The 20,418-nt window shown below is 43.6% G+C and overlaps 1 protein-coding gene across 2 annotated transcripts; it reads right to left on the bottom strand.

Moving 5' to 3' along the window:
* On the bottom strand, nucleotides 1-20,032 carry zgc:172136 (uncharacterized protein LOC566376 homolog). Of its 2 annotated transcripts, XM_042066631.1 has the most exons (14): nucleotides 19,903-20,032; nucleotides 15,564-15,850; nucleotides 14,532-14,622; nucleotides 12,212-12,291; nucleotides 11,821-11,894; nucleotides 11,207-11,408; nucleotides 10,290-10,445; nucleotides 7,717-7,782; nucleotides 6,770-6,838; nucleotides 5,951-6,125; nucleotides 5,107-5,394; nucleotides 2,117-2,272; nucleotides 1,013-1,083; nucleotides 1-808 (listed from the first exon to the last, which is right to left on the bottom strand). In XM_042066631.1, the coding sequence occupies exons 2-14, from the start codon at nucleotides 15,645-15,647 to the stop codon at nucleotides 530-532; spliced, it is 1,791 nt and encodes a 596-aa protein (XP_041922565.1). In that variant the 5' UTR covers nucleotides 15,648-15,850; nucleotides 19,903-20,032; the 3' UTR covers nucleotides 1-529. The 2 variants fall into 2 exon arrangements, with proteins under 2 accessions (XP_041922565.1, XP_041922566.1); XM_042066632.1 differs by lacking the exon at nucleotides 2,117-2,272.
* Between the last annotated feature and the right edge of the window lie 386 nt (nucleotides 20,033-20,418).

Raw genomic sequence — 20,418 nt, 5'->3', positions numbered from 1 at the left:
AATACGGGAGAACCCGGGAAAAACGGGAGTGTTGACAGGTATGATACCGACAGGCACTCAGATAAAAAAAAATGGCATTATGTTCAGGCTATCCATTCCACATAGACAAACACATGCACGTTGCACATGTACACATATGCAAACCACCCCATGTGTAAATACATTATACACAAATACACAAATGGATTGTTCATCAATACTGTCAATTCAGCACACACTGAATAGCACACACTGAATATATATATATGTGTGTGTGTGTGTGTGTGTGTGTGTGTGTGTCTGTGTGTGTGTGTGTCTGTGTGTGTGTGTGTGAGAGAGTGTGTGTGTGTTGTCCAGGACATGCTTAGTACAACACACCAAGTGTGATGGGTTTGCTAAGGGTTAATAGTCTTTCTCTTGCCTGCCCCCCTCCCCTCCTCCATTTTTTTTCTTTTTCATTCATGAAAAATTCTCTCTCATTCTCACTCTCTCATTCTCACTCTCTCTCTCTCTCTCTGTCTCTCTCTCTCTCTCTCTCTCTCCTCTCGCCTCACAAAATTAACTCCAGCAGTTGTTCGTCCTCCAGCAGGTCCAGAGAGAGGCAGTTCATGGAGCGACGCCCGTAGAAAGAAGGCTTGGCCGGGCACTGGATGACCGGGTGCTGATGGCTCTTGAGGGAGATGTGGCTCTCGGGGAGTCCAAACGTGTAACTGTGGGAGGTGTTGGCCTGAGGGACGTTGCCCAGGGGCGTTGATGGGGAGAAGAGGTGGATGTCGTCCAGACTCTGGCTGTGGCGCTCCACACACGTTCGAGTCTTCCAGCTCATGACCTGCCGATCGAAGCAGAAAGGAAAAACATCATAGGGGCACAAAGGTAGAAGATTAAAGGGCCAATCAGTGCATGTGGCTGGGCATTAGTACCAGAGAAAGGTGTAGAAGCGCAAGGCAGAGAGAAAAGTCAGAAACAAAGAGAGGAAATTGTGATGTATGGAAAAAGGGAACGATAGAGGTGAAAAATGACCGCATGGACTTACCGGTCCAAGTGTATCAGTGCTGCCAAGCTTCAGCTGACCGTCTGCCGCGTCAACAAGACTCGTTTTGATACCTGAAATGAACCCATGCAACATGTTTAAACATGCAGACCAGAAGAGTGCATCAGTGCATACTGTGGTATAACCAGAGACTTTCTAATTAGGAGACACAGCACTCAAAAAATCCTCCATAGAAATGCATGGGGCTAGTTTGTAACGCCAATATGGCCGTTGTCTACACATATCCCACCCTTCCTCGGCAAAACGTCGACATGTGAATACATTGAGCCAATCATGTGGTGTGATGTGAATACACTGAGCCAATCATATGGTGTGTTGTAAAGACATCATGCCAATCATGTGTTGTGAACTTGCCACTGGAGCAAGATTGGTGTCGTGAAGCCTTGCGCACGCGCATTTCTGCCGAATAGGATGCCCGATGAGTGCCAAAAAAGCATTGCAATATGGCCGCTGAATGGAGGGACTTGCCTAAAAGGACTTTGGTATAACCAACAGTGTATGTGCTAATACATCACCAAGATATTAAGATACACTGCATACATTCCTACAAGTGTTTTACTTATATAATATTAGTCAGAACTGTTTTCATTGTGCATTATATTCTGTCGAATGCATGATGCAAAGGCATGGTTTGTAGAAGCAAGTATGGTAACGGCTTCTTTAGAAGTGGAATCTAGTTATTTGAATGTAATGATATTCTGGTAACGGCTTCTTTAGAAGTGGAATCTGGTTATTTGAATGTAATGACATTCTGGTAACGGCTTCTTTAGAAGTGGAATCTGGTTATTCGTGTGTAATAATATTCTGGTAACGGCTTGTTTAAAAGTGAATTCTAGCAATTTGTGTGTAATGATATTCTGACAACGGCTTGTTTAAAAGTGGAATCTAGTTATTTGTGTGAAATGATATTGTGGTAACGGCTTCTTCAGAAGTGAAATGTAATTATATGTGTGTATTGATATTGTGGTAATGGCTTCTTCAGAAGTGAAATGTAATAATTATTTGTGTGTATTGATATTGTGGTAACGGCTTCTTTAGAAGTGGAATCTGGTTATTCGTGTGTATTGATATTCTGTGGCCTCTGACCTCTAGAATACATCTCGGAGATGAAAGATGGACAGTCCACAGACACACCCTCCAGCAGCTCAGCCAATCGGAGCATCTCCTGCGGGTCGTCCACGGAGACTTCGCCAGGACTGTCCACGGAGACCTCCCCAGGACTACTCACTCGAACTTGCATCTCTGACAAAGAGATAAGCATGTATCCGACTTAATAATGACCCCCACAGTCACATTTCTGAGACATGCCAAGAATAGCGGTCTTTGGTGTCGAAACAATACTTAGCGCACCTGAGAGTATGCAGCCAGGCACCAAGTAATCTTAAGGTATATGACTTTGAGGAAAGATAAGATGTGTTTCATTCTTGAAACCTTGTAGAGATAAGCCAAGGAATTCCAATCATCCCTCTCTTTGCAATGTCACTCCACAGGTACTCAATCTTAGCAGGCATGCAAACAAGCCCAGAACGGTTACATTTGGTCAGTTTCAATGGCCCTTATGCAATAAATAGACTGACAGAATAGTTTTTTTGTAGAGGCAGGGACAACAGGATCCATGGTTGAAACAGCCGTGTGCCTGCATATTCATAAGCTGAATATTTGCTCATCGCAAACAACACAGTCACAATAATCCATTGGTTTACTGTTGAAATATGTTGCAAGGCCACACAGGGGTTTCTTAAGGGCATTTGTGGAGAGGGGCATCTGTAGTCTAGGTATTTGCATAGTCAAGCCCTTTAAAGCCCTTGAGTGAATGTTTGAACAGATCCTGGTAAGAAAGCAGGAATGATATAAGAAAATATGACACCTTGAAGTAAACTTAAGGTGAGGCAGGCTTGTTTGCTCAACAAATTTGCATGGCTTCTCTCCAAACAAACCACAATTTGAAAAAAAGAAAGTCAACAGGATTCCAACAAATCCATGTGTATACATGTGTATCAAATAGGCAGATGTTAAAAGAAGCAATATGTAGTAAAATATAGTATTTATTTCACCAAAATCCCTGTTAATATTGTTTATAAGCATAGTCCACCTAAACAACAACATAGAATGGCCAGGAATATAGGAAAACACCTCTTTTCAGTAGATAGTAGCAAGATAGACAATGGATGGTCTATACACGTTTACATTTTAGTCAGTAAGTAAATGTGTGTGTGTGTGTGTGTGTGTGTGTGTGTGTGTGTGTGTGTGTGTGTGTGTGTGTGTGTGTGTGTGTGTGTATGTGTGTGTGTGTGTGTGTATCCATGACATGTTTTGCTGCTGTTTTGTTATTGTCAACAGGGTCATATGACTGAAACTTGTCTGAGCAATTAACATTACTGCACATATTTGTGTCCTTGTGTGCTTAATGTAATATTTACTCTGAATTGTAGAGACAAATAAAGAAGTAAATTGTGTGTGTGTGCGTGTATGTATCTTACGGCCCTAAGGGGTATTTCACAAAGGCAGAATTAAGACATCCAAGATAAGTGATAAAGCGAGGTTTGACATAGCGTTGTCTGGTCATCCTAGCTCAACTCATTTCACTAATGCCAATCCAGGATGAGTAGGAGCGACTATGTCAAGCCAGGTGTAAGTAATTCAGGATGTGTGCGCGTTCTCGTTTCTGCTCCAAAGTGCCCACGGTTGGAATCAAAAAGACGCGGAAAATAGCGTCATTCACACAAAGTGAACAACGGCTTTTGACATAGACTAACAATTAAGTAAAGTTGTCCTTTTTGGAATGGGGAATCATGGCTATTTCTGTAAAACAGCAGGAGTAGGCGTGGTAGATCAACTGAATGCAAATTTACGTATGCACCCACGTGTGAGTGCTTCCTTGTCTCGGAACGCAACGTCAATAAGAAAGCGCTTGCCACTGCAAATATGCACATAGTATGATATACCAATATTAATATTGTAGTTAAAAATACCTTCGAAAACTTGCCCCTCCACTCCCAATCAACTACAGTAGGCCCTAGGCTATTCATCAAACGTCTTTCAATAAAATAAGCAAACAAAGAGTACCTATAACCTATGTTAATAATTATAAGGCTATCCCAATTAAAATAATAACCATATGGTAGTAGGCAGACAATCTGTTTTGTTTTGCGAGCAAATACATTTAGCAAATAGTTTATAAATGGAATAAAGCTCCTTAAAAATTAGCATGGAGGTCTGATGTGAATGACAGCTAGCAGAACCAATAAGACGACATAATTACCATTAGAATTAACTTAGCTTGGCTGTTAGCCTGGTCAGGACCAGGCTAGGTGCACAGAATAAATCCCCATGGTAACTTATGTGCCATCTCTTTTGTGAAACCAAGTCAAGGCTAAATTCATCCAGGATAACCTAAAAATCCCAGCTTAATCCCTTATCTAGGTTTGGTGAAATACCCCTCTAGTGTGTTCCGGCCGTCTGTCTCTGTGTTGTGCCTTTGCCCTTGTTTAGGTCCCACCTGCTGCTGATTGCCGGAGAGGGAGTTCCTAATTGGGGTTGATTGGACAGCCCTTAAAAGACCCAACATGGCATTAGTTCGGTGCCTTTGAGCCCGCCAGCATCCACGGTTGTGTGAGAGTCGTGGATGGCTATGTGTATTGTGTTTATGGTTTATGTTGTGTATTGTCCTGAGCTGTTGTCATGCTGTGTGATCTTGACCTGCTCATTTTTAAGCTTACTACAGTGTGTGCCGAGTGTGGCTACGATGTACCAAAATACTGGCCTAGTGTGGCCAGTGTGTGCCGAGTTCGGCAAAACTACTCCCAGTGGGGAGGTTGTGTGTTTATATGTTTATGTGTTTGTTTGTTACTATTTGGCGTAGGCCTAGCCGTCTTCATACTTTTGGTGTGATTGTCTGTTTGAACTTTATCAATAAACTGGTCATCTCAATCATTTACTTCCTTGTTTGTTTTTACTGTTCTCCTTTATTTATGTTAACTAGTTACGCAGCCACATGCCCCTAGGCATTTTAACATCCAGGCGTAACATTGTTGATTTATTTCTATTTTTTGTTCCTGTCACCATGGTCCACTCACCATCCTCCTGCCACTCGTCCTCGTCGGCGCGCGCCTTGCTGCCCGTGTCCACGCCCGAGGTGTGTGAGCTGCCCAGGCTCGCCGCCGAGCTGAAGGACTTCTCTTCCGTCTGCCGCAGCCCTTCCTCGTCCACCGAAGTCATCTCCACGGAGACGCTTCGTTGCCGTGTGTCCGCCTCGATGCCCGAGCTGCTGGTCGATCGGCGTGACAGGCGTGGGCTTCCGTCACTGCCCTGAGGGTCGAGGTCAAGGTCGTCGCTGATGTAGGACTCCCGGTAGCGCTTTTTCTCTGCATAACAGAAGAGGGTTGATGAGCAAAAGCTGCCGCACCCGTGTCCATTCAAAAGCACAGCCATTATCATTTCTATCATCATCAACCCTTAAAGGAGTACCGTCACGACGAGAATGTTGGAAAATGAACGTTCTAAAGAATATCTGGGTTCATTGAATTCAACATAGAATTTTAGAACCTTCAATTGTTGCGGAACGGAATCTTATGTTAGAATGTTCAAAAACCTACACCTTTAAGGGTTAACATCATCATCATCCACCTCCACCTAGTGAGAGTAGCACGAAGGCCAAGGTCCATATGAAATCATTAGGATTGAAAAGTAGCTTTTGATGAACATAAACAGGGCGCCAGGGTTGAGCTGGGGGATGCTGATAATGCTGATGATACTGCTGGTCCCAAATGTGCTGTGAGGGACTCATCTTTATATTTGGCCTAGGCAGCGCATATAAATGGGCTAAAATTGTAAAAACGCTGCCCATAGATTGAGAACACAGACATACATTACACACACACCCACACACACACACACACACTCACTCACACACAGACGTACCTTCATTCTCCTCCAGCTGCCGCAGGTGTGTGAGAGCTGGCTGCAGGCTGAGATAGAGCTGGTGGCTGCTGCTCAGATGGAGCAGTAGGTGCCGCGAGCGGAACGCTGAGCCCGTGTAGTACACCAGCTTCCGTGCCGACGGCAGACCGTCTGGCTGGATCTCAAACTTCTTTCCCTAAACGACACAACCAAAATGTATCCATTTGTAAAGAAAGAAAACAATAACACCACAACATCACTCATATTCATTTAGATCCATTACTACATCCATAAACCACCAGCTACCGACTTCCTAATGAACATCATACAAATATATCAACAGTAGACACTTCTGTCACAATACATAGTGCCAACAAACATGATTTGACCCAACATCAGGAGACTAAAGAGCCAATTATTCTTAGAAACTGAGCCATTCAACTGTGCTCTTCTATTTCATTGGTCACCAGTCCCCAGATCTGCTCCCTACTGTGCACCACTGTGGATGCTACTCACAGTGTTATGGACTGTGGCGTGTTCAGACTACATACAAACTACATACAGCCTGAGTTTGTGAGGTTGGGCGAGAGACACTCATTCTCTATACGAGACTCATTCTCTACATGCAGCACATAATATGCATATTAGAGAGGGGTATTTTAGAGTGGAAAAGAACATCAAGTCAGTGAGTCAGTGAGTGAGTGAGTGAGAGAGAGAGAGTGAGTCAGTGAGTGACTGAGTTAGCGTGTGAGTGAGAGAGAGAGAGAGTGAGTGAGTAACTGAGTTAGTGTGTGAGTGAAAGAGCACATGAATGGCACTAATGTAGAAAGGTGGCAGTACCAGAAAGGTGAGTCGCCCGACATTGGACCAGGGGAAGTCGTAAAGCAGCTGACGCATGTTGTTGACCTCCTGGAGGGGTAAAAAAAACAGCCATTACAACAGCACTTCAGCACAGCCTTGACCTTGGTCCCAGGGCTCCCACACAAAAGCAGGCGAAAACACAAGAAGATAAATGTGCCTAAGGATGGTGGAAGGAACACAAACAAACCGCATGTGAAATATTTATTTACTTTCACACAATGTAGGAATTCAGCTTTTCAACTATTTCCAACGTACAGTACTGGATACGCAGTTAGCGCCAAGGGGGGGGGAGTATTCCGAGAACTGTCAAAAGGGTCCGGAACAACAAAACTACATTCCAAAGCGCATTCCGGGAACGCATTGCTATTGAGAGAGACTAAATTCTGCCTATTATAAGTCTGTGTATCATCCAAATTAGCTTGAAGCCATTGTTTTAAGCTAAAAGAACTGCTTAGCGTGGCTTTAAAGTTTTCTTCATTGAGTGATTTGGCCTTTGGTCCAAATGTCCAGCAGGGAGGCGAGTTGCTAATCTCTCTTCCCCTGACCTATGGGAGTTTTAATCTACTCAGATGGCCTTTTGATGGACAGGTCACAGCAGAGGGGAGGAAAGGTATGCGTCTCAAATCCCCGTTTTAGTGCTGTGTGCGGACGGGCCGATAACCCACGCATTCCTTGGAGGCATCTGTGCCTGAGAACGCTGCGATTGGGCTAAGCTTTTATGTGCTGAGGAACTGCAGAGCTCCTTACAACTTGGATGGACACACACACACACGCACACACACACACACACACACACACACACACACACACACATACATACACATATAGACAGACACACATGCTTGCATGCAACTACACACACACTGACAGATAGGCAGAGAGACACACACACACACACACACACACACACATACACACACACACACCTGATAAACCTGCATTCCTCGCAGAGTCAGGCCCAGCAGTGCGGAACCCCTCTCCTCTCTCTTGTCCTGGAAGAGTGACAGAAGAGACTCTGGTGAGATACACACACACTTACACACTTGACCTGTCCCTCTCCAGCACACACCCAAGTCCCCCTCTAGCTAGGATGCAATTCATGAAAATTGGGCACTTCTGGATACGTTTTTGGCAGGGTGTTAGGTATAGGCCTAAGGTTTTCAAAAATCCATGGATACAAGTTGAGGCGGCCCCCCTAGTGGCAGTTATCCATAAAATCCAAAATGGCCCCCGCCGAAAAGAGAAAAGGTTATATCTCAGCTTCCTTTAGTCTTAAATTGTTGTATAATGTATTTTCTCTACTTTGTTTGATACAAGGAATCCAATTTTGATATGTTCTTCTTATTTTAAGTCCATTTCCATGTAGTATTATAGTCATATTTAGCTCATAAACTGTCAATATCTCTGAAAAAGTCACATTGAAATACTCAGGTCCCTAGACCCATATTTTTACCTCCAAGGTATGCTTTTCTTTGTTGATTGGACAGGTCACTATCACTATAGTGTCAAAAATCACATGTTGTGACCAAAAGGACCATTGTTGAGGCCTTAAATAAACTTCAGAACTATGCCACAGTGAACAGTTATATTAGGCTTTTCACCATGTTAAGGATCAATATTATATTTTAGTCAAATAACACAAAAAAGCAATTCACACTTAAACATCATGTATTATTCAAATATGTTTTTGGTTTCACTCTTCATCATTACAGTCTCTCACACTTGCACAATGTGGTACAGCAAAGTCCAGCTCAGTGGCACTTACAGTTGCCCATACAGGCAACCACACAGCTACAGTTGAGGAGGAGTGAGCATCCCTTGCTGGCATCTTCCAGATCGGTCCAATATGGCACCCAGACTCTGTCATTCCATTCCCAACCCCACTCACTGGGGTCTGGAATCTCTGGAGTTTTGGAGAGGACTCCGTTAGACCCGTCAACCTGACTCCGCCAGATGGATTGCTTCGCATTTGATCCGCATATCCATCTGGGAACTTTCCGTTGGAGAATGTTTGGGAAAGGGGCGAAAATACTGGTTAGCTGATTGGATAAACCATCTGTCTATCACCACCTATGTTGGTCGGTCCAAATCAACCAATCAGATAAACAAAGCGTTCTTCTAATGCCATCTTTTAACATACAAGTTAGATAACTAGCTAACGTTAATGTTTTTAAACTTACTATTTGTATGTGACATGAACCTCATCAACGACAATCCCCCACCAAGTTTTCATGGTAGGCTACACGTCTGAAGAAAGCATATTCCTTCTCGTTAAGTAACTAAGATTCAGTGCTACCAAACACTAACTTGAATTGGCCGTGGAGGATGTCTGTGTCCTTCCTTCCTCCCAGCTACATTGCAGAGACTCCTAGCTTCCCCAGGAATACTAAAATATATTTGGATCTCATCCGTGGAAGTCGCCATGTTGTTTAGATTGAACAGTAGCTTCTCGTTGCGTCACACCTAAACCCGCCTCAAAACCAACGCTGATTGGACGTTCGCTTGGCGAACTGCTCCAAATTTTCTTTATCGGAGAGATGCCAGACTGATCTGCGAGTGAAAATCTGAAACCCGCGAGATCAGGATGGTCTCACGAGGCTAGAGAGGGACTGCTTCCAGACAAAAGCTGCAGTGTGCAGGGCACGCTTTCCATGCTGGAATAAGGCATGATGGGTCGGGGGGATTGAATCCAGGGATTTGAGGCCATGAGTGAAAAGAAGCTTCCGGGATTCCTTGTATCAAACAAAGTAGAGAAAATACATTATACAACAATTTAAGACTAAAGGAAGCTGAGATATAACCTTTTCTCTTTTCGGCGGGGGCCATTTTGGATTTTATGGATAACTGCCACTAGGGGGGCCACCCCAACTTGTATCCATGGATTTTTGAAAACCTTAGGCCTATACCTAACACCCTGCCAAAAATCAAAAACTTATCCAGAAGAAAAGAAACTTATCTTCATGATTTTTCACATATTCCTTCCCAGCTACTCCCCTCCTCAGATCCTACGCTGGCTCCACACAAGCCAAAAGGGCCGAGACGACCACAGCTGTCCATTAAGACTGATGGCAGGCAGGGTTGGGGCTTACGCAACAGGCATGCCAGCCTTCAGAGTTACACTCAGCTGCTGAGATTAATAGAGTGTATAATAGACCTGACTGCAGTTACGATAAAGTCTTACATAACTCAACTAGGGTTATTCTCTTTGAGGGTGGGAGAGAGAGTGAGAGAAAGAGAGAGAAAGAGAGAGGAATTTATTACCCATTAGAATGTGAACTGCTTTTCATGATATTGATCTCCACTTAGTTGTGCGGAAAACGGTGAGAACAATTGTATGCCCCCGCCACCTGTAGTCGACTTATTACTGCCTACTGACTCCTTTTAATTTGGAGACCACTGTACTGTAAGTGCATTGTTTCATTTCCTTTCTTGGATACATACTTGTGCTTGTTAGATATCTGTATTGTTTCAGTGCCAGTAGATGGGTGTTGGCACTAACCTTCTGGAGCCTGTAGAAAGTCACGGGTACGTCCTCCAGTCGACAAGACTCTCGGATGAAGAGGAGAACGGCGTCACGTGCGGGCATACCCCAAAGCTCCCGGTGCATGTTGGGACCGTGCCGCAACAGGTAGTCAACACCCCGCTTTGCCACTATCTACAAACACAAGGCCAGAAAATAACAGCACAAGTCAGATTACAGAGGAGAGGACGCAAGCATTTTGGGCTGGTGTGGTTAAACCATACAGCCATGCTGTCCATTTTGCTGTCAGGAAACACTAGATGTAATCGCTGTATAAAGAGTAATTAAGGGAGTTTAATTAAAAGTCATTCTTCCATTATCCTCTTTTTGTAAATTAGATTATCTGTGAGCCTGACTTGAGGGTAATGGGCTGGTAACACAAGAGCAGGAAATATCATTGTCATTAATATTATTAATATTATTAAGAACATACAGATGAGGATGACAGGTTAATAATGATAAGAGCACGTAAAAAGTGCTTTGTCAGGGTACATGGCACAGTATAATAGTAATACACCAGTACCCAAAGCAAAAACCCTGAATACATGTACTTGGATTCAAGCACTTTGTGTGTCCCTGAGATCACAGACAGTTGTTGAAAAGCTTTACATTTACATTTATGCATTTAGCAGACGCTTTTTATCCAAAGAGCGTTAGTGCCTTGCTCAAGGGCACAATGGTGGAAGCCAGGAATTGAACCCACAACTTTGTCTGTCTACTGCATGCATAGCCCAGCTAGTTAACCGCTACGCTACCACCGGCCGTTTAGGTGCTACATCTGTTCACATGCAATCCCATCAGCTCTAATCCTGCCAGGGCGGCCAGTCATCGAAACAACAACTAAAGGGACACCGCTACGTCTGGTGTGTGTTCATCAGCCAGTGCCAAATACTGACCCATGGAGGGAAGTAATCCTTGGACTGAAAGTAGGCCTTTGACGTGCCCGCGTCCGTCAGGTGGTGCGTGGGGTGGTCGGGCAGGTCAGCCTGCAGAGCATAGCCAGCCAGCTGGAAGTAGACCTCCTCCTGCTGACGGCACTCTGACCTCAGCACGCGCTCCCGCAGGTCCGCAAAGTACAGCTGCCGTGCCTTGCGCTCGCTGCCATGGGGACGGACACGTAAACACACACACGGCCCCAGCAAGGTCAGTCAGTGACTTCAGAAAGCACCATTACACACAGGCATTTAGCATCAGCATTTGGTCCCTGTTTGATTCAATCCTTTAGGGATTTGGAATGGTTATCATAGTAATAGGAGCAAAAACTGAAACCAACATATAATATAACCAAAATAAATTCATATGAATGGCATAAGGCATTCATAGAATAATAAAAAAAATACCTGAAAGACATAGTTTACTGTTAAAAAAGATATGTGTTAAAAAGCTATGGACATTAGTGGGATATTACTGGTTCCATTGAAAACTGGTAAAGTGCCCAAACTGAAATGTATCCTCCCTGGACGGGTTGATCTGAATCTATGCTTCACTGCTCGGACTTTAAGGAGCTCACCTGATGAGTCGACCGTTCTCCACATAGAACTGCACTTTGAGGAAGAGCAGCAGAGGGATCCGTTTCTGTGGGCCCTGAACGGAAGCACAGCAGACTAATGAGAGAAAAGTCTGACCAACACTACGTGCTCTACTGAACTACTGGGTACACTCACACAATGCCAGCAGTACAGCCTAGTACATGACTATCTTAGCCAGATAATGGGAAATATTAATTCAATGTATTAGCCTTCTTTTACATAAAAATTTAGTTGTACACACACACACAAACACACAATTACACACTCCCCACCCCCACCCCCTACAAACACAAACACAAAGACATATATTCTGTCTGTGTAAGGGAATCGACAAAATCCTACTGGAGTGAACCATTGCAATGCAGGCCTTACCTTCACAGGCTCTTGCTTCCATTCCTTGGGGAAATACTTGGTTAGTTTCTCCTCTAAGTCCAGATATATGTGTTCGTTGTCTGCATTCAAAGGCAAACACAGAGAGACAGAGACAGGAAATGAGAATGCTTTCATTAACCAAACAAAAGAATAATGAATTCACGCATGAAATGCGTCAAACAATGAAATGAATTACGGAGAAAAGAAAACTCTTGCTGGGTCATTTGCCAGCACAACAGCCAGCGTGCAGAGCACACACAGCAGACAACAATGCTAACGTGCCAGTTTGCCCACTGCTCTGAGAAAGCAAACAGGCCCAGACAACAAACATGATCCAGCCAAATATCACTTGACAACCCAGAATCTTGTAAACTCGGCTGTATAAAGGGGCGTTTGTGTGTTGGGGAAGAACTTAAAAACATAAGGCTGTGTGACTAAATAGGAATGTCTAGCCAGAGTTTGTTTACTTCACATTAACTCATAAATGACTTTTGGACAAATTTGATGGTTTTGGTGGACTTAATGTTATTTTTAGACTCGATACACTGCAGCTTAATCCAGTGAAGCTAAACCATAAAACTCAAATTTGACGTATAACTTGTGTGGCTGTTTTCTTTACAGATTATCCTCCCATGTGCATTTCATTTTAAAGGACGTCATGTGTGACGCCATCACTGATAGGGAGTTAGTTTATGAACCATTTAAATCCCCCCTCAGGCAGGACTCTCCACCCTCCTCACCATTCCCTCCCTCCCACATTCAGACCTTTGCTCTCTTTATTCATCCCTTCATCTTTCTCTCTCTTCATCTCCACTTCATCCATCTGTCATCTGTTCCCTCCCTTTTTACCCCCCCCCCCCCCCCCCCCCACCCTTTAGCCCCCATTCCACCTGTGCCGTGCTTCACCAGCCCACCTCCCTCTCTCGCTCTCTCACTCCGCTTTTCCAAATATTCCACCACTCATCCTGCGCTCCATCCATCCATAGCATCATCCCCCTTTCTCTGGGCAGTGCACACTCATTCATTTTGGCCAGCTGGAGAGGAATGCAGTCTCCCCAAAACTAGCCCCCACCAGCCTCCCGTTTCAGCCTGCCCCCCCTTCTCTCTTTCTCTCTCATCCATCTCTCTCACTCCTCCATTTATCTCCCTTGCCTTCGCAGCGTCTAAACACCATTTTTCACTCTCGCTCCTAATCATATTATTTCCACGAACGAGTTATCCACCACTCTCTCTCTCTCTCTCTCTCTCTCTCTCTCTCTCTCTCTCTCTCTCTCTCTCTCTCTCTCTCTCTCTCTCTCTCTCTTACACTCACACACACACACACTGTAACAAAACAACTTTACTTCTGCACATCTCCCCCTCTCTCACTGTTGGCATCTCACTCCATCTTTTTTCTCTTCCTTCCCTTCCATCTCTCTCGCTCTCCCTCTCCCCCAGCTGCCCCTACCTTCATCTCTCCCTACAGTTCCTCTCCTTCCCTGCCTCCCTCTCTATCCCTCTCTCTCCCTCCCTCCCTCTCTCTCCCTGGCGTTCCCTCCGTTGCTGGAATGCAGAAGTGCATTCCAGGCTTAATGAAGTTAATATTGGCGGAATCCAGGCCTCGCTGACTACAGGCCCCCACACCACAAAAACAAAAGGCCCCTTGTTAAGGAGGTGAGCCACACAAGATTATCAAGGCATTTCACGGAGAAGGGAGCGCGAGGAGGCCGCGAGCGCCAAGGATCGCCGAGTGTGAAGCAAGGGGAGGAGATCAAAATAAATAAATAAATAAATAAATAAATAAATTAAAAATGGAGGGCATATACTCAGCGGTTTAACTAGATTAAGCACCTCACAGTTATGCTAGTGGGAGACGTAATCGTGTTTTTGCACTCTGCACCCATTGTGCGTGTTCTCATTCCCTGGGCGCGGGCCCATTCGTTTGACCGCATTATATAAACAGGGCCACAGACATCACAGGACCAGAAAGCCCGGGGGTTAGCTGGTGTGCGTCTGTGTGCGGGCTCGCTTGTGAACACAACATCCAACCGGCCTGGACCAGTGCGCTGTGCCCAACAGCTCCACAGCAATATACTGAACACGGAGTAACGAGGGAAAGAGAGAGTTAAGGAGAAATCCAATTCCCTTGCTGAAGGGAAGGGAGCTGCTGGATGATTGTGTCTTTACCTTTTCAAAGTATCCTTAAGTCAAGGGGACAAGTGCCTGTGGTCAGATCCCAGATGAGGCTTTCATCTGCCACTGACCATAATCACATCATGCTCATTACCATGACTACTCCACTCTACTGCAATGAACAAAGAAGTGTTAAGTTCTCACTTACCCTTGACTACTGTGAGACCGAAGAAGTGCAGCTCTTTGACACAGAGGAGCTTGGATATCTGGTTGAGGACCTCTTGTCCGGTGGATTTCACCTAAATAGCATGAAAGTGGATTTAAAATGTGGTTCACAAGGTCAAAAGTGCTTTCCATGTTTAGACACATGCAGGAGTTCCGCATTACATCAACAGCACTTGACAAACTTAGAGCGCTGTTATCTTATCAGGTATGCCGAATCATGCCGAGTCATTTGAAGGAGTTAACACACACAGGTACTAATTCAGGCATAATAGCTCAGTGATTCATACAAGTGTTTACAACTCTAATCATAAAGCCTTTCATTAGCAAAATGTAAACAGTCAAGATAAGGAGCCACTCCTACACACTTGTGCACCTTTGCAAACTCTTTACCAAGAGCACCTTACAGCTCTATGAGTAATTATGACAGAATGTTTGAAGAATGTTTCAAACACAGTGAGTTCACAGGCTTGCTCAATCTACTCCATGTGACATAATTACCATAATGCAGAGCAGGCCCGGTCATGAGGTTTGGGAAAGCAACCTAACGAAAATGACTGCGCACAGAAATAACCATACGACTAAAAAGACCTACTGGTAATTTCATTTACAGTGGTACGACCTGGTTTCTGGAACTCTCCCTACAGGCTATAGGTTCTCAAATACCTAGATGCTGTCTGGGACTTTCAAGGATGCAACAATTAATGGATTAGTTGTCAACTATTAAATTAAAATGGCCAGCTATTTTAGTAATCAGTTGAAAATGATGTGACTGCAGCTTAAACTTGAATATTTTAAGCGTTACATACTCCTCTGTAACAGTAAAGAAAATAACTTTGGTGTGTGGAAAAAATAAGGCATTTGAGGACATCTTGGGCTTTGGGAAACATAGAAAATCTAAATCTTAGAGCCTGTTCCAGAAACATGGATTAAAACTAGTCCACTTAAAATAAAATTTACAACTACTCTTAATCCATGTACGGGGAAACCGGTGTGTGTGCTGAAGTGGACACTCTACCCCCACGGTGATGTCCAGCTGCTCCTTGGTGGGAAGGAGAACACAGACGCTCCTCTCCTGCTTGGCTGAGCCCGCCGCTGACATCCTGTCTGTGGGATTTGGCTCCGCAGACGAGACGATGCCCTTTAATCTGGCCCTTTCCTGTCACGGCTTCAGGTTCAGGCTCTCTCTCTCTTTCTCTTCAGACTCCCTCTCTCTTTCACTCGTTTTCTCTCTCTCTCTCTCTCCTTGTCTCCTCTTCCTCACTCCTTCTGGTCCAGTGGCATCACACGCCGCATTCTCTGGTGCTGAGAGGAAACACAGTCATGAAGAGGTGAAATACTATCAGCAAAGAAGAAGGGAGAGAGAGAGTGAGATAACTCTGGAGAGAGATAACAGAGAGAGGTAGAGATATGAAGACATGGAGAGAGTAACAGATATATATGTACAGTCAAACACATAAAGAAAGAGAGATAACAGACATATATGTACAGTACAGTCAAAGACATAAAGAAAGAGAGATAACAGACATATATGTACAGTACAGTCAAAGACATAAAGAAAGAGAGATAACAGCAATGTTGATAGATAGTGAGTGACGGATATAGAGAGAATGAATGAGCACTAGATAAACAAGAACATTAACAACTTGTGTTACCTCTAACAATACAAAAATAATGGCACAACCATAGCACGCAACCATCACAAATATTGTGTGCAAGTCAAATCCAATGTTTTGAGGAGACAAGTTGAACTCCAACGGAATTGTGACTCTGGAAGGCATGGGCCGAAAGGCACGGACAATTAGAGCTATTGAGATCCGATTACACCCACTGATGAAGAAATAAAGATCACAAACTAATCCATTAATTCACCAAATACTCCGCTGGTCATGAACTCATGAACTCTCCTTTAGCCCTCGAGTCGCACAGAGGTAGATATGTGACCCATAGCCCACCGGTTAGAGCAGACCGTTCGGCCCTGGTTGGGAGTTTGCTTAATAAATACAGCAGACACCACTCAGCCTAGAAAGAATTTGGCCAGTCTGGTCTGGCCAATGTCTGCTTCATGTGACTAAGCTCATCTGAATGCAAGGGCAGACAAATAACGGGGGATTTGAATTTCAAGCATAACGAAAACCAAATGCACTTTAATTACAACCACTGGGCACCGCGTTTGTGTAGTTGTGAATGCTGCACTTTGCCTTTTTCGGGGATGCTATTGAAGTGCTGTGTGTCATTGTGTATTTGTTGTGTAAGTGTGATCCATAGAATTAGCGTGGTTGGAGATCCGAGTTGTATTTCATAAGGGGATAAGGAACTGGAGAAATACATGATCGGCACCTGCGGTCCTTCACTCAATACCAAGAGGTCCTGAGAGCCCAATACTACTTAGCCTAGATATTTTTGAATGCCATTTCCACATTTAGTGACACAACATTACTCTAATCTTTACTTTGTTTATGGCACGATTGGTCAAGTCAGTGGGCCTAGCAGAATTCCTTTATTTGTTTGTGACTAACTGGAGTCCATTATTCTGCACTGCAACATGGTTGATCCTTTAGTGTTTCCTCTATGTGGTCTATAATGACCATCCACCTCATGCAAAATTGGCCAGACTCATTGTAAGATGAGTATGGCCCTCTGCAGTTCTTGCTGACCAGCTGGTCTAAGTGGACTTCGGGCCCACTTCCTTGGCCACTTAAATGCAAAGAGAGAGAAAAGAAAAAGAATAAAGGAGGAAAAGAGATGTAAAAAAACAATTACAAGGGAAGAGAAGACTAGGAAGAAAGAGAGAATAGGCCTGAGAAAAGGAGAAATGTACAGAGAGAGAGAAAAGAGAGAGAGAGAGAGAGAGAGAGAGAGAGAGAGTCTAAGGGCAAAATCAGACTCCAAGAGGAGGGAGGGAGGCGGATCGCAAGTGCTCTCTTGTCTGCAGCTCCAGCGCGGCTCCAGCTGGTACAATCCTGGGCTGCTTAGGGCAGGCTTATCTCTATAAATCAATTAATCAGATCAAGGAAAGCACCGCACCTATCTGATCGCCACCGCGGACGCACGGCTGCTCAGGCCCAATCAGGGGTGGAGAAACAAGGGGCAAGGAGAGGGGCACACACGAAAAAACCTCCAGATTCTTCAGATCTTCACAGATCTTCATCGTGCATCTGTGCCATCATGGCCGAGCTTTTGAGGTGTGTTGTTAAGTGAAGTGCAAAACAACCGTGAATCCCGACCTACAGTCTCAGTTACTCAACACATTACAGTGATGCATCTAGGCTAATTGAGCTATCCTAGTATGCGATTTCTCAGTTCTAAAGTAACATTTGTAGTTGCTGAAATAAGAAATATTAATATAGTAATAATACACATATAATCAATGCACAACATTCTCCTTGGAGTTTTACAGCTTTTCAGGGAACAGGTTTCAGGTTTACATTTTAAGGTAAGTGACTTAAAGCCACACAGCTGGAGTATGTCACAAAACACAATTTTTTTAATCGATTTTTTTAAATGGCTTTCCTGTCTTTTCCAGTACTCTATGGATGGATCACAGATTTTGAGATTAAACCAGATTTCTATGACTTTGTGCACCAATGTATAGGTTCAATTAATTCAGGCAAACGTTAAAACATACAACAACGCAACAAATCAGCGCAATATATGAAGTGAACTAATCATCCTTGATCATCTGTCTGATTTTTTTGGTTTGAACGTTACCAAAGATGAATGTGGGTGTGGCATCATATACCCAATACATAAAGAGACAAAGATAATTGAACGCTTGTAAGGACCTTGCAGTTTGACACCTCAGGGTCAAGTGTACTGATGAAGGGAACTATCCTGATCAAAGAAAACCACAACCACACACACACCTACTATAAAGAAATTATGACTCATCAGATTCTTATATAGGGGTCTAATCTATCCACAGGCCATATCCATCACATTACATAAGATCCGATGCCTCAGTACTCAGTGGGTCTACTCACAGCTCTATTTTATTTGAACCTTTCAGTTTTATGATGTCAACAGAAGGGACATGTAATGCCTCTGCACTGTATTGCATGAAGAATAAAAACATTGCATTCGGCCTGTGTTAAAACTGATGCAGTTGTTATCCTCTGGCTCATGTAACTGCCTACTGATAGGCCTATGCACAGGTGCAAAAGGATGAAATGAAATATTGATTGCACAATATTGATTCCACAATTATGGCTGTGTAAATTAAGATTATGGCTTCAACTCCAGAAACATCTTCTTTTTAACCTGATCGGTACTCAACAAATGGACATCGACTAACATTACTAACTCATCAAATCATGTGGCATGAGGTGCTTTGGTCTAATGACCCTTAAGGTTCTGCCAACAACAGACAGTAGTGTACTGGCCATCACATGAGAGAAGCCAGCTGTAAGCCTTAACCTCCCCCTCCTCAAGACTGTTATAATCCCACTTCTTAGGCCGACCTTGTGCGTGCATCAAAACCATAAGGCTGTAGCACACGTTCAGCCACACAACAGATCTGTCCAGTTGATGGCTTCAGGGCCACAGAAGCCTTGAAGAGTCACCTTATGACGCGCTCAGAGGACCCAATAAAAGAGAGTTAAAGAGAGTTTAGTCTACCTGTAAAATCTTAGGCCTACTATTTCCAAAAGGGTTTATAGATTGATATTGGAGCGATTGTGGAATTACCAGGGTTATATGGTCGCTTGGGCGTCATATTGATCTTTGTTTTTGACCACCAAAGCAGAAAGTAGAGCTCACTCGACCCCTCCTGCCCCGAGATGTACAAATAAACGATAGCCTACACGTCAGATATCTCAGTAGTGATTATTAATGGTGAGAAAAAGATCCAACTGTTTATGTGATATGTTTATCCACCTTGGTCTGGACGATTAGGAAAATATAGACTTGAGCGTCTCAGAGAAGTTGTTAGACCACTTCATCATCCAGGAATCTGATTTGACATCTCAAACCACATGCTGGACCGCTATTGAAAAATCTCTCTTCAGTGATGTGCATGTTAGCATACTTGGATATTTTAATTAGTCTCACCACTTAACAATATTAACCTCACCTCTAATTTCACCAATCAAGAGTAGACTACAAAAACTAATTTAACAGATTGTGCGCAACATTTATCCGTAATCGGCACAAACCCAATTACAGAGCAACGAACACAATATCCCACTTCATTAGCAAGGATAAAGTTATTTTTCTCTCTAATAAATGTATGGAATATAAAATACTGATTGTAAGCGACATATGAATGATTCATCAATCGACAATCAAATAATGGTTGGTTATAGAATCGATGACTACAGTGTGGCAACACCCGATTATATTGCGAACCATTGACTCACCCGTGAGCAGATATCTGGCACATCTTCAGGAATTCAGGATTCAGGAAATAAATATAACGCGAAAAACATACAATCCAAATGACCAGAAACCACACACAATTGTAAAATAACAACGCGCTTGCAGCAACTACTCCGGATCAAGTGCAACACTTGAAAAAAACTTCATCCCCTCTGCATCAGAACGCTGGTGGACTATACCAAGTGTCAGACGTAGGGGTGGCACATTTCTTTGAACATTTAAGATGCTAATCAAATGCGTTACATACGCGCGGGGATTAGATTACATTAAATGAACGGATATTTTGATCATGAATTTAATAATAGTAGTTAGATTTATCAAATCAATAAACAATGTGTTTAATTCAAACAAGTAATCATGATATTCGCTTCATTAATGGCCCCCCCCTTTTTCGAATGTGTAAACAGCAGACTAGACAGACAGATAGATTAATCTGAATTGATTGTCTCAGAAAGGTTGACAATTTAATTGTCTGTTGAGTGCATTGTGAATGGTTG

This window comes from Alosa sapidissima, chromosome 16 (assembly GCF_018492685.1).
Source record: "Alosa sapidissima isolate fAloSap1 chromosome 16, fAloSap1.pri, whole genome shotgun sequence".
NCBI lineage: Eukaryota > Metazoa > Chordata > Actinopteri > Clupeiformes > Clupeidae > Alosa > Alosa sapidissima.
This window is presented reverse-complemented; position numbering and strand designations above follow the sequence as displayed.